Here is a 14,238-nt window from a genome sequence, read left to right as displayed (position 1 = left end):
TCTAATCTGGCATGCCAGGTTCGATTCTGCACTCCCCCACATGCAGCCAGCTGGGTGACCTTGGGCTGGTCACAGCACTGATAAAGCTGTTCTGACCGAGCAGTGATATCAGGGCTCGCCCAGCCTCACCCACCCCACAGGGAGTCTGTTGTGGGGACAGGAAAGGGAAGGCGACTGTAAGCCGCTTTGAGACTCCTTTGGGTAGAGAAAAAGCGGCATATAAGGACCAACTGCTCTTCTTCTTCTTCTTCATCATCATCATCATCTTCATCCACGGGGCTCACACAAGACATACTTGACAGTTATTGATATTGCTCTCGCAAAAGCTTTAGGTTTTGCACAATAGACATTGCCATCTGCGGGCACAGTTACTTTATGATTTGGCTAACATTTACTGCAATGTTAAAAATCTGGCTACCAAGCTCCAAGCGGGTCTGGAAAGTTCTCCTGTAGTTAAAGGTAAACTTCACCCTAAAAATAGCGCGTTCAAGTTCTGGGACAGACCAGGACCAATGGGATGAAACTAATTCAAAAGAAATTCCATCTAAACATCCGGAAGACGGATGGAAGAGCTCCCTTTTGGAGGCCCTGCAGAACTGTTTTAGCTCTGCCAGGGCCCAGATCTCCTCCGGGAGCTCATTCCACCAGGTGGGGGCCAGGACTGAGAAGATTCTGGCCCTGATTGAGGTTAGGTGGGCTTCTTTAGGGTCAGGGATCATTAGCCAGTTGGTGGCGGTGGGTCTGCCAATTGTTTCAGTCAGCTAAGACGCCACAGGAGAGCCACCGAGGTATTATGGCAAGAGCAACAGCCGGGGACATTCTGCTGCCCCCTGGCAGGGGCTCATAGGAATTGTAGTCCATGGACACCTGGAGAGCCACTGTTCGGCCGCCCCTGCTCTATATAACCCCTGCCTCAGAGGTGACCTTCCCTCCAACTGTACTGTCCCTCAAAAACGGCGCACGGAAATTAAATTTAACGAAGCCGTCTTTCCACGGCTCACGGCTTGACCTGAAGCGTAGTTTTGCAAAAGTGCATTACCTGGCTTAATTTTTCCTTTTTGGACAGTGTCGCGGAATGCATCATTTCCAGGTCCTCCTTCCCGCTGAGCTTTCTCTTGAGGCTGAACTGCACTTTGTACGGCTCGGAATACTGTAGAATCTTGAGGGCGTCTTCATACTTGATATTGTCAAAAAATATCGTGGCACTCAGGAGCTGGTCGCCTGCCAGGAAGCAGCAAAATAACAAGGTTTCAAAACTTTAAAGCCGGTTTATTGGTTCCCAATTTATTTCCAAAGAGGACTCCATCGTCTCCTGCCCAGAGGATGCTGCCAAAGTGCATTGAGGACCCCTGGGGATGAAATATTCAGTGGAAAGTACCCAGCTATGCGATTTAGAAATCCATACCGAAAGCCTACTGTCTATATCCTGCTCGTGAGAGCTTTTATGAATAATTAAGCTGTGGCATGAGAAATCTTGTTTCTCGAGGTCAGGCTTTCTCAACCAGGGTTTTGTGAAACCCTGGAGTTTCTTGATGGCCTTGGAAGGGTTTCCCGAATGGCTGGGAGTGAATTAATTTTTAATAAATTTTTTACATTTGTTAAACATTTATCAGGTGATATCACCATATATAGAAGAAGAAGTTGGTTCTTATATGCCGCTTTTCCCTACCCGAAGGAGGCTCAAAGCGGCTTACAGTTGCCTTCCCATTCCTCTCCCCACAACAGACACCCTGTGGGGTGGGTGAGGCTGAGAGAGCCCTGATATCGCTGCTCGGTCAGAACAGTTTTATCAGTGCCGTGGCAAGGCCAGGGTCACCCAGCTGGCTGCAGTCATGTTGGGCCCCCTGATGGCCAGTGATAGGCCTGGAGGGGGAGAAGGAGAGGGGCCCTGGGTGGGCATGTTCACAGCTCTGCTTCCCAACCAGATTCTCCACCATCGCACCACTTCTGGGGTTTCTCAAAGCCAAAAGAATGTTTCAGAGGTACTATTGGACTGAAACTCTGTTCTAGTTTCAGGGGGCAGCTGTGTTGGTCTGCAGAAAAACATCTATATTTGAGTTCAGTGGCAACTTAGAGAGCCAGAAGTAGAAGAAGAGTGGGTTTTTAGATCCCGCTTTACACTACCCACAATTACCTTTCCTTCTTCTCCCCACAACAGGCAACCTGTGAGGTATGTGGGGCTGAGGGAGCTCTGACAGAACTGCTCTGCAAGAACAGCTCTAACAGAACTGGATCTGTCCCAAGGTTACCCAGCTGGTTGCATGTGGAGAAGTGGGGAATCGAACTCGGTTCTCCAGATTTGAGGCCACTGCTTTTAACCACTGCACCAAGCTAGTTTAAGATATTTGGGGAATACGCTTTCGAGAGTCAAAGGCCCCTTCCCCAAAGACACATCTGATGAAGGGAGCTGTGACTCTCTAAAGCTTATCCCCCAAAAATCTTGTTGGTGACTAAGGTACTATTGGAATCGAATCTAGTTCTTCCCTTATAACCATCTGCCTCCTCTAAGCTAAACGCTACAGATCTTTTCTTTTGAGTCAAGTGTATCGCAGGGGAACAGAAGTCAGACTTTTCTGCTTGTTTTCTAGCAGCTTAAGCATTTCAGCATCTCCTTTCTACCTTGAGTTCCCTGTGGTCTCAAATGCATGGGGTGTCTCTGCATGAGACAACCCCCCTGTTTATACGAATTAAGATGACTTCGTAGGAACGGCGATTCCATGGACAGTTCAGAACCCAAAAGGAGCCATCCCAGATTCGTGGAAGGATGCACAGGCATGCAGAATGCAGGCTGGCCCTTCACCAGGAAAAAAAGATGAACCTAATCCTGACCTATGTCATGAGTCCATTTCAGCCATTGCAAGTACGTCCTCTCCATCATTTGGAAAAAGGCGTTCATTTCATGATGCACAAAATAGATTTAGCTTTATCTAGCCATGTGAACTAATCCTTTGGTTTGGCAGAGAGAGAGAAATGTCGTTACGGGCTAAACTGGGAGGCTGTTGGATAGAATCAGTTCCCCTCCTTATGGAAGTACATATTCATGGGCAGAGATGGGGCTCAAGGGGACATAAATAAAGCCAGGGTTAGCTTTATCCAGAGGGCTTTACCCACAGAACAGGAAACCAAAACAAGATCAGTCATTGCTTAGAGACATCACACAAGCCAGTTTTTCAGGTTGCACAGAGATTACTTTTCACAATCATGAAAGGTGTTGTTGTATGTCTTTGTCTCGTAGGCCACGCAAAGTGTGTCGCCACACCTGTCTGTTGTGGCAACCTTCCCTAAATACGCCCGCCCAGCTTCAAAGTGAATATAGTCTCCGAAAAAGAAACCTATCCAAAGGCGATACAATAAACTTAATAGTATCAGAAACAAGAATAGTCTCTCCTTATATGTTCTTTCTAGAGCCTCTTGTGGCGCAGAGTGGTAAGGCAGCCGCCTGAAAGCTTTGCTCATGATGTTGGGAGTTCGATCCCAGCAGCCGGCTCAAGGTTGACTCAGCCTTCCATCCTTCCGAGGTCGGTAAAATGAGTACCCAGCTTGCTGCTGGGGGGTAAACGGTCATGACTGGGGAAGGCACTGGCAAACCACCCCGTATTGAGTCTGCCATGAAAACGCTAGAGGGCATCACCCCAAGGGTCAGACATGACTCGGTGCTTGCACAGGGGATACCTTTACCTTTACCTATATGTTCTTTCTGTTCTTATTCCTTTACCAGCATCCTGGTTATGTCCTTTTTCAATGGAAGACAACTTTCCTCGGTGGGAAGTCCTCCAATTAGTCGATTTTCAAATACAATGGATCTCTATCCAATAGCTTATTTTAAAGCAGTAATAATAAACAAACGGCCACCGGTTCTAATGTGTAGTAATTGACACGTTTCTCCCCACACTTTTTAAGAGTAATTGACACGTTTCTTCTCCCCACACTTCTTAAGAGTAATTGACACGTTTCTTCTCCCCACACTTCTTAGAGTAATTGACACGTTTCTCCCCACACTTCTTAGAGTAATTTACATGTTTCTCCCCATACTTCTTAGAGCTGTTGGCCATTGGTATATTATTACTGGTTTAAAATAAGCTATTGGTTAGAGATCCATTGTATTTAAAAATCGACTAATTGGAGGACTTTCCATTGAGGAAAGTTGTTTTCCATTGAAAACGGACATTACCGGGATGCCGTTCTGGTAGACGTCTCGACAAATAAAGGAATAAGAAAAGAAAGAACATATAAGGAGAGACTATTCTTGTTTTTTATAGTATTAAGTTTATTGTATTGCCTTTGTATAGGCTTCCTTTTTGGAGAAAATACACCAGCCCAGCAACTTCAGCCTCACATTCCTAAATGCAGAATCCCCATGTTCCCATCAAGCACCTGGTTTTCCGTTACCTGAAATCAGCTACATATAGAGTTGCCAGCATCCAGGTGGGTCAGCAAGATGGTTTCCGTGAAAAGTGGTTTGCTCTTTGATTGCTAACATTCAGGTGGGCCCAGAATAATTCCCGCAATTACACTTGATCTCCAGGTGACAGAGATCAGCTCCTCTGGAGAAAACAGCAGCTTTGGAGGGGGGACCTGATGGCAAGGGATCCAGATGAGTCCCCTCCCCTTTCCCAAACCTTCTGCTCCCCAGGATCCACCTGAAAAATCTCCCCACCCAGAGCTGGCAATCCTAGCTGCAGTCTTTTGTGCAAACTTAACCTCATGTTAAGAGCCTCTTGTGGCGCAGAGTGGTAAGGCAGCAGACATGCAGTCTGAAAGCTCTGCCCATGAGGCTGGGAATTCAATCACAGCAGCCGGCTCAAGGTTGACTCAGCCTTCCATCCTTCCGTGGTCGGTAAAATGAGCACCCAGCTTGCTGGGGGGTAAACGGTAATGACTGGGGAAGGCACTGGCAAACCACCCCGTATTGAGTCTGCCATGAAAACACTGGAGGACGTCACCCCAAGGGTCAGACATGACCCGGTGCTTGCACAGGGGATACCTTTACCTTTTTAACCTCATGTTGCCAACAGGCCAGGCTACTAAAAAACTCAGACCAACATCTGCCAAAGCCCAAGTTTGAGTCTGGTGGCACCTTGAAGACCAACCAAGTTTCATTCTGGATATAACCTTATTTTGAGCATGCACACTTTTTAAGATTGTGCATGCACGTGAAGGCTCGTATCCAGAATTAGGTTGCTCTTAAAGGTGCCCCTGGACTCAAACTTTGTTTTGTTGATTCAGACCAACATGTCTCCCCGCCTGAATCTATACGACAAGGCCGTGTGAGCATAACCTGACATTTCTGTGTAGATTTACTTTAATGCTGTTGGAGCCATTGAACCTCCCCAAACAGCACACCCTAAATTACTTAAAATCCTGCATTGCTAGAAGGACGGTACAGAAAAGTCTCAAAGGGATGAAAGGGTCTGTCCTTGATGAACTGGAGAGGTCAAAAGTGTAGAACCATAGAATAATAGAGTTGGAAGGGACCTCATGGGTCATGTAGTCCAACCCCCTGCACTATGCAGGACACTCACAACCCTATTGCTCATCCTCTGTCACCTGCCACCCCCTTGAACCTTCACAGAATCAGCCTCTCCGTCAGATGGCTCTCCAGCCTCTGTTTAAAAATCTCCAAAGATGGAGAGCCCACCACCTCCCGAGGAAGCCTGTTCCACTGAGAAACCGCTCTGTCAGGAACTCCTTCCGGATGTTTAGATGGAATTTCTTTTGAATTAATTTCATCCCATTCGTTCTGGTCTGTCCCTCCGGGGCAAGAGAGAACAATTCTGCTCCATCCTCTATCTGGCACCTTTTAAAATACTTGAAGATGGTTATCAGATCCCCTCTCAGTCATCTCCTCCTCAGGCTAAACAGACCAAGCTTCCCCAACCTTTCCTCCTACATCTTGGTCTCCAAACCCCTCACCATCTTTGTTGCCCTCCTCTGGACACGCTCCAGTTTGTCTACATCCCTCTTCAACTGGGGTGAACACAGGACTCCAAGTGAGGCCAAACAAGAGCAGAGTAAAGCGGTACCATCACCTCCCGTGATCTGGACATGATACTTCATTTGATACAGCCCAAAATCCCATTTGTATTTTTAGCCACTGAGTCACACTGCTGACTCATGTTCAATGTATGGTCTACTAGATCCTTTTTGCACATGCTACTGTCAAGACATGTGTAGAACATGTCCTCCTTCGCTGCCTGTTATGTTCTGACACCCACGGCAATATACTTGCTCCTTTGCTGGACAGCTGGCACTCTCATCTGGAAAATACCAGGCTGTGGCAGGAAGATGGAAACAAAGAATGTACTTTGCCAGAGCCTGCAAAATCTGTCAGTCGAGACTGAATTCAGGGTTTATGTAAACATGAAGGAATTTTCAATTCGTTTCATGGTTTCTTAATATTAAACATTGTTTAATTGTTATATTTTCTAACACCTTAACTTAAAATTTTGATTGCTGGGCTTTTACGATTTCCTGGTCTTTGACTGCAGGATCAAACTCTAGATTCAGATGGGCAGCCGTGTTGGTCTGAAGTAGCACAACAAAATCAGAGTCCAATAGCACCTTTAAGAGCAACAAAGATTTATTCAAGGCGTGAGCTTTCGAGTGCAAGCACTCTTCCCCTGTAGTTCATTAGTCTGACGAAGAGTGCTTGCACTTGAAAGCTCACGCCTTGAATAAATCTTTGTTGGACTTAAAGGTACCACTGGACTCTTGAGTTGGTTGTAATAAAACTCTCATTACTTAAATTTAGGAGCCTCAAGCAGACAATTAATTAAAGAGTCCAAATTGAGATCTGCGGCTATTCATCCATCCATCCATCCATCCACCCACCCACCCATCCATCCATCCATCCATCCATCCATCCATCCATCCATCATCCATCCATCCATCCATCCATCCATCCATCCATCCATCCATCCATCCATCATCCATCCATCCACCCATCCCATCCACCCATCCCATCCATCCATCCATCCATCCATCCATCCACCCACCCACCCACCCACCCACCCATCCATCCATCCATCCATCCATCCATCCATCCATCCATCCATCCATCCATCCATCCATCCATCCACCCATCCCATCCACCCATCCCATCCATCCATCCATCCATCCATCCATCCATCCATCCATCCATCCATCCATCCATCCATCCATCCACCCACCCATCCATCCATCCATCCATCCATCCATCCATCCATCCATCCATCCATCCATCCATCCATCCAAATCAATCAAATCAATTAATCAATCAATCAACCCTTACTTTGCTCACCAGCAGAGAAAGAACTCAAGTGTTTGAATGAACAGTGTGTGTGTGTGTGTGTGTGTGTGTCAATCAATGAGTACGATGTCTAAAAACAGACCATTTCCCCAGAAAACAGGATAAAAACAAACAATCACGTAGTAAAACTGTACCTTCTCTCAGACTGAACAGCTTGGATGCTGAGGACTCCTTGAGCACTTTCTTCACAAATATTCCTTCGTTTCCTCCGCCGGCCACACTAAACCCACTTGCTCCAGATTCGATGTCGGTGTGCAAAGTCACCTCCATAGATTCCTAGGCATCACAAGTAAACGTGTCATAAAATCGCCAACCACGATACTCGACAACAACTCTTGTTTCAAATGTTTTTATCTGAGCGCAAGAGATATATGGCTTGGTTTCCAAAAAGCACCAAAGAGATTTGCAGTTTTTTAAACATTTTATTGTTGCATGAAACAGATGGGAAATAGGCTGAATGTTGTTTAGGTTACAGCGTATGCTGGAAACTGTCAGAATCAACTAGTATTGGCAGTTCTGGGTTGGGGGGGAAACGGAAGACTTTGGGGGTGGAGCTTCAAGAGGGCGGGGTTTGGGCATGGGAGGGGTTTCAATGGGAAACTTTATTGCTGGGGCGTTTTTGTTATTCGTCATGAGCTATTATGTGGGAGTGACGGGCTATGAATAAAATAAAATGCAAAAATAAAATGAATGAATGAATGAATGAATGAATGAATGAATGAATGAATGAATGAATGAATGAATGGGTATAATGTCATACAGTCCACCTTCTAAGCAGCCATTTCCTCCAGGGGAACTAATGTTGCTTGGAGATGAGTGGTAAATCTGGGGGATCCCCAGGTCCCACCTGGAGGCTGGCATCCCTAATGTCAACATCTCCATGCAGCTATTGTTGGGTCATAAAATGGATCAAAGGGCTGGGTTAAAAAATCACCCCAATCGAGCAAGAAGAGGAAGAAGAGTTGGCTTTTATATCCTGCTTTTCACTGCCCAAAGGAGTCTCAAAGCAGCTTACAATCACCTTCCCTTTCCTCTCCCCACAACAGACACCCTGTGAGGTGGGTGAGGCTGAGAGAGCCCTGAGATTACTGAAGAAGAAGTGTTGGTTCTTATATGCCGCTTTTCCCTACCTGAAGGACTCTCAAAGCGACTTACAGTCGCCTTCCCTTTCCTCTCCCCACATCCAGTCCCTGAGCCAGGAGTGTTATGGTGATTTCGATGAGAAGCTGAGGCTCACCGCAATTTGCTTGAAACCACAATGTCCCTTCTGTGTCAGAGGGTGCCACCGGCACGGATCAGCAGCTTACCTGTGAGTCACTCATTTTGATGGAAGAAGCCCTCCTTTGTCTGTTCTCGAGATCCTGCTGGAGCTGGAAAGACAAGGAGGATCTTTAGGACTTACCTGAGCCTGATTTGCAACTCTCTTTGGAGCGGCCGTCAGCCTGTACCCCATTTGTGAAATTTTGGGGGGAGGGGAAGGGCCAGCACTCAGTACCACCAGAAAAGAACGAAAGGAAAAAAAATCCCTGGACCTCAGAGACATTATTTGCCCGTGGGACAGCACTGAGTCAGGTTGAGTTATATGTGTGGTAAAGTTCTACACTTCCCAGGCATGTATGGGACCAATTCAGATCAGGACAACAACCCACAAAAAAAGAGGGGAGCTTAAGACATTTTCCGGACTGGAAGCGGCCCCAGAGGAACGCTATGTACACCACTGGGGAAACATAACATGTAGCGCACTGGGATACAAGCAGATGTGAACATGGCAAACAGTGCCCCCTAAGGCCAACTCCCGTTGGGAAAACAGTGTGGGGATGCTCTTCCAATACCCTCACGCCCTGCATAACATGAACCTAACCCGAAGGGGTATCCTACTCTGTCTTAATGTGTTTTTATTCTTTTTGTTCTATGACCCGCCTCAGGCGAGTTCCTGGAAAGACGGCATAAACATTTTCTAAATAAAGAAATAAGATGATAAACTAGGGAGAGGGGGATGCGGAAAATTGAGGGTCTGCCACTATTGCAGTGGTCCCCAACCTGCGGGCCGTGGCCCGGTGCCGGGCCGCGAAGGCCATGGCGCCGGGCTGCGGCTCCCTCTCCCCACCCCCCCGCAGTAAAAAACTTCCCAGGCCGCAAGTTTGCGGCCTGGGAAGCTTCTTACCGCGGGAGGGCGGGGAGAGGGAATTAGGGCCGGGCCGCACACCGCGCATGCGCTGCCGAAATCGTGCATGCGCGGCACTTTTGCTCATGCGTGAAAGTGCTGTGCATGCGCTGTTTCGGCCGCACCCGCGCAGTGCGCAGGCCGCGCATGCACGATGCGCGGGCAGGGCACTTGCCCTGCCGGTCCCCAGCCTCAGAAAGGTTGGGGACCACTGCACTATTGAAACCACATTACATAGAATATCCCATCGTATCAGCTCTTGCCTTCTTATTAAAATATTCGTCCTCTATGGAGTACTCATATACTGGAGAGGATCCTTGTGGCCTCGGGCGTACGTTCTCTGTGGTCACTTCATCAACCTAAGGTAAAAATATTTGGAGGTAAAAATATTTTTATTAAATTATCTCCGTTCTACAAAACACCATATATAAAGCCGATTTTTCAAAAATATATATAAACTCTTTTATGTGCAAATCTTTCAAGTAATTAAGTCCAGCTTAAAAATTACACGATTCAACATTAGCAACTTCGAAAATTATCAATTACAAGATTCACCGCTATATTAACCACAAAACACCACTCTAACGGTTAATTTTTTTTCTGCAGTAATTTATAGACACTGTCCCCCGCCTTATGTGATCGGCATTTCGCAACCCTCCAGCCACAGCTACCATCTGCACCAAACTTGCACCGGTTTTCGTTGTTTGTCATATGCAGACATGCTTTTTAACCAGTGTATCATGTTCCCCACTGTCCTGTCTACCGTCCCTGTTTTCATGCCTTTCATTTGTTTAAATCTAAGAAGCGTGAAGTGTAACATTACCACCAGGTTTATGATCCGTGCGGTGCTCCATGGCAGTCTCTTAGCCCTTTTCCTAGTCTGTAGGTCTACTCTAACTTGTGGCGTCCTTTTCTCATGCTCCCTCAGAAGAACTGATTTTAGCAAGGTGCTCTTCTTTTCTCTTTCTCCGTCCTGCACAGGCCTTTTCCCCCCTTGATTTAGGTTCCGTGGTTCTATTCCAGAAATGACCGTCTCCCAGTCACGATGGGAAAGGAGACGGACAAAATCAACAATTCTCATTATCCAAGGAGCAGACTTGTTATTTTAGCAGCTATCAGTTTCCTGTTACGAGTCCCTTAGTCTTGCTTTTAGTTAGGTATTTCTCGCTCGCTCAGTGTTTTTATTTGCCAAAATAAGCATTTGAAGCTCCTTTTTAGGTTACGCATGTGTGCGTGTGAGCCTCTTGTGGCGCAGAGTGGTAAGGCAGCAGACATGCAGTCTGAAAGCTCTGCCCATGAGGCTGGGAGTTCGATCCCAGCAGCCGGCTCAAGGTTGACTCAGCCTTCCATCCTTCCGAGGTCGGTAAAATGAGTACCCAGCTTGCTGGGGGGTAAATGGTAATGACTGAGGAAGGCACTGGCAATTTTCTTTGATGAAAAATCTTTTTTTCCCTCTTATGGCATGTCGATAAAGGTCATAATTTAAACAGGATAGTAACAAGACTTTTTTATTACTTAGGCTTTATTGTATAAAATAGAAGATTTTGGCCACACGTGAATCTTCGGCTCTATTCTGTCATATATTGCTTTTGTGCACTCCTATTTTGTGCTACACACACACATAAAGGTAAAGGTAAAGGTATCCCCTGTGCAAGCACCAAGTCATGTCTGACCCTTGGGGTGAGGCCCTTTAGCGTTTTCATGGCAGACTCAATACGGGGTGGTTTGCGAGTGCCTTCCCCAGTCATTACCGTTTACCCCCCAGCAAGCTGGGTACTCATTTTACCGACCTCAGAAGGATGGAAGGCTGAGTCAACCGTGAGCCGGCTGCTGGGATCGAACTCCCAGCCTCATGGTCAGAGGTCATGATCGCTGCCTTACCACCCTGTGCCACAAGAGGCTCATAGCCTTTACAGTAGTCAATGCAATAAAGCAGTAAAATCAATACTTCACCCCCAATTAAAAACATAAAACAATCAACCCCCCCAAAATAGCAATCACAAGATGACTGACAAAAAGCCAAAAATAACTCCCCAACTCCCACCCCACCACCCATATCATGCCATAATGGCATACAGTGGAATGACAGGCAGTCAGATGTACTAGTCTGATGTAGGCTAGAAGAAGCCATGTTGGATCAGCCCAACCCACAGATTGGTCAACCAACCCCAGGATCTCAACCAAAAGCCTGGTGGGAGAGCTCCGTCTTATAGGCCTTGCGGAGTTCTGATTCAAGTCATCGTTCAGTTTGACTCCTAGCCCTCAGAGGCAGACTCCAGATCTTAAAATGCTGAAAGCAAAGCATGGTACTCACAGAATCATCTTCTGCATCGGCCTCCCCATCCGCTTCTGTGTCTTCTGGTCTCAGTTGTCTGCCAGAAGCTGAAAGGACCATAGAAGATATCAAATTATTGTGTGAATTTGAAAAAATGTAGCTGCAAACCTCATGCCTAGTCTCCAATTCAGATGTGCACCGATCCTGAAACATCATGGCTCAGGCCCGCCTGGGGTCAGGGGCAGCTGTGGACAACCGGTGAACCTCCATGTACAATCAAAAGATAAATGCCTCTAGTTCACTAGAGCTCATAGGAGCGGTCCGATGAAAGGAAATACTTCTTTACTTTCTTTGCACATGGCCCTAGTTAAAAGGTGGTGAAAGCCACAAGCATAGATGGCTTTAAAAGGGAGATGAATAGAATAGGAACATAGAATTGGAAGGGGCCATAGAGGCCATCTTGTCCCCCTCCCCCCTGCTCAATGCAGGATCAGCCTAAAGCATCTAGGATAAGTAGCTGTCCAGCCACTGGTAAGGGGAACTACTCCGGTAAGGGGAACTACTCCGGCTAGGGGAGTAGTAAGGGGAACTACTCCGGCTGTGAACCCCCCCTCCCCAATATCTAGCCAGTACTGCATGCAGTTTAAACCCATTAGAGGTCCTCTCCTCTGCTGCCAACAGGAACCTCTCCCTGTCCTCCTCCAAGTGAAAACCTATCAAATTCTTAAAGAGAACCATCCTATTCCCCCCTCAACCTCTTCTTCTCCAGGCTGAACATTCTCAAGTCCAAATGGGTCGCCGTGTTGGTCTGAAGTAGCACAACAAAATCAAGAGTCCAGTAGCACCTCTAAGACCAACAAAGATTTATTCAAGGCGTGAGCTTTCAAGTGCAAGCACTCTTCACAGAATCACAGAGTTGGAAGGGGCCATACAGGCCATCAAGTCCAACCCCCTGCTCAACGCAGGATCAGCCCAAAGCATCCTAAAGCATCCAAGAAAAGTGTGTATCCAACCTTTGCTTGAAGACTGCCAGTCTTCCTCAGACTATGAACTACCATCATGACAGTGGGGATTTTTGCTTTATATTCCCACTGATTTTGATATTCCAAGTTCCTCCGCCTTTCCTCCCAAGGCTTGGGCCCCAGGCCCCGGATCATCATTGTCGCTTTCCTCAGTGCCCACTCCACCTTGTCCACGTCCCTTCTGAAGGGTGGCCTCCAGGACTGAGCCCAGGACTCCGGGTGGGGCCTGACCCATGCAGCATACAGCAGGTGTATGACATTACGCAATGGTGACGTGATGTCGGTTGACACAGCCGAAGACCGCATTTGCTTTTGTTACCGCCATATCACACCACCTGCTAATATTGAGCTTGCAGTCTCAGTGGCCGAATAGGAGCCCTTCCCCTTTAATCACAATTGCCCAAATGTTGAGTCAGCTGTGCTCTCCCATCAGCTCAGGCTAACACACTCCTCTGTGGAATTACAACTTCGTAGGCCCGAAATCTGGCAGGCGGCCCCAATTCGCAAGGCACCCAAAACCCCGCATGTCTCGGAGAATGAGAAATAGACAGCCTGGTTCGGGCAGACCTTGCCTCTTTTACTAAATAAAGAATACGGCCAAAGACACTCTTTACATAAATCCTTAACAAGCGAAGCTTTGTCTTGAAAGGTTTCCCCCCCCAGCCCCAACAAACATCATGAAATTCATCATCGTAACTATTTCCAGCCGACACCGGTTTCAAAACAAGGGAACGCTTTTTTGGAACGAGACCGTAGGAGTTCTGCGGATCCAAACATTTCAATATCATAAGACGGCCAAAACGCAGAGCGGATTAGCTGTCTTAAACGCAATGTAAAATGTAAAACGTGGAGAGGGTTCAGCATTTTGAAATATGAAACCCATCTGCCCCAGCCTTTCTCATGCCGTAGAAAGAGCCAGGCTGTTTTCGAAACTAGCTCATTTCCAAGCGCCAGGTAACTGGATCTGTTCAGAGTACAGAGTGCGGGACGGTGTGGAATGGGAGATAGAGGGTTAGGCCTCAGCTAGGCACATAAGAGAAACCATGTTGGATCAGTCCAACACTCTGGGTCACACGGTGGTCAAAACCCAGGTGCCACCAGGAGGTCCACCAGCAGGGCCAGAACTTCAGAAGCCCTCCCACTCTTGCCTCCCACCCCCCAGCACCAAGAATACAGAGCATGACTGCTTAAGTCCTAAGAACATAAGAGAAGCCATGTTGGATCAGTCTAACACTCTGTGTCACACAGTAGTCAAAACCCAGGTGCCACCAGGAGGTCCACCAGCCGGGCCAGAAATCCAGAAGCCCTTCCACTCTTGCCTCCCACCCCCCAGCACCAAGAGAGCATGACTGCTTAAGTCCTAAGAACATAAGAGAAGCCATGTTGGATCAGCCCAACACTCTGCGTCACACAGTGGCCAAAACCCAGGTGCCATCAGGAGGTCCACCAGCAGGGCCAGAACGTCAGAAGCCCTTCCACTCTTGCCTCC

The 14,238-nt window shown here is 47.3% G+C and overlaps 1 protein-coding gene across 12 annotated transcripts in view; it reads right to left on the bottom strand.

Moving 5' to 3' along the window:
- Positions 1 to 14,238, bottom strand: part of AHNAK2 (AHNAK nucleoprotein 2) — a 106,806-nt gene that overhangs the window by 23,134 nt on the left and 69,434 nt on the right. For all 12 annotated transcript variants that reach the window (XM_077323817.1, XM_077323816.1, XM_077323815.1 and 9 more), the window contains exons 2-6: positions 11,767 to 11,834; positions 9,716 to 9,811; positions 8,596 to 8,658; positions 7,423 to 7,564; positions 1,040 to 1,221 (exon numbers count right to left, since the gene is read on the bottom strand). In XM_077323817.1, coding sequence (XP_077179932.1) covers positions 1,040 to 1,221; positions 7,423 to 7,564; positions 8,596 to 8,658; positions 9,716 to 9,811; positions 11,767 to 11,834 — 551 coding nt within the window. The remainder of the gene's footprint in view (positions 1 to 1,039; positions 1,222 to 7,422; positions 7,565 to 8,595; positions 8,659 to 9,715; positions 9,812 to 11,766; positions 11,835 to 14,238) is intronic.

This window comes from Paroedura picta, chromosome 2, assembly GCF_049243985.1.
Source record: "Paroedura picta isolate Pp20150507F chromosome 2, Ppicta_v3.0, whole genome shotgun sequence".
NCBI lineage: Eukaryota > Metazoa > Chordata > Lepidosauria > Squamata > Gekkonidae > Paroedura > Paroedura picta.
Note: the sequence above shows the minus strand (reverse complement) of the source record. Positions and strands in the feature narration are given on the sequence as shown.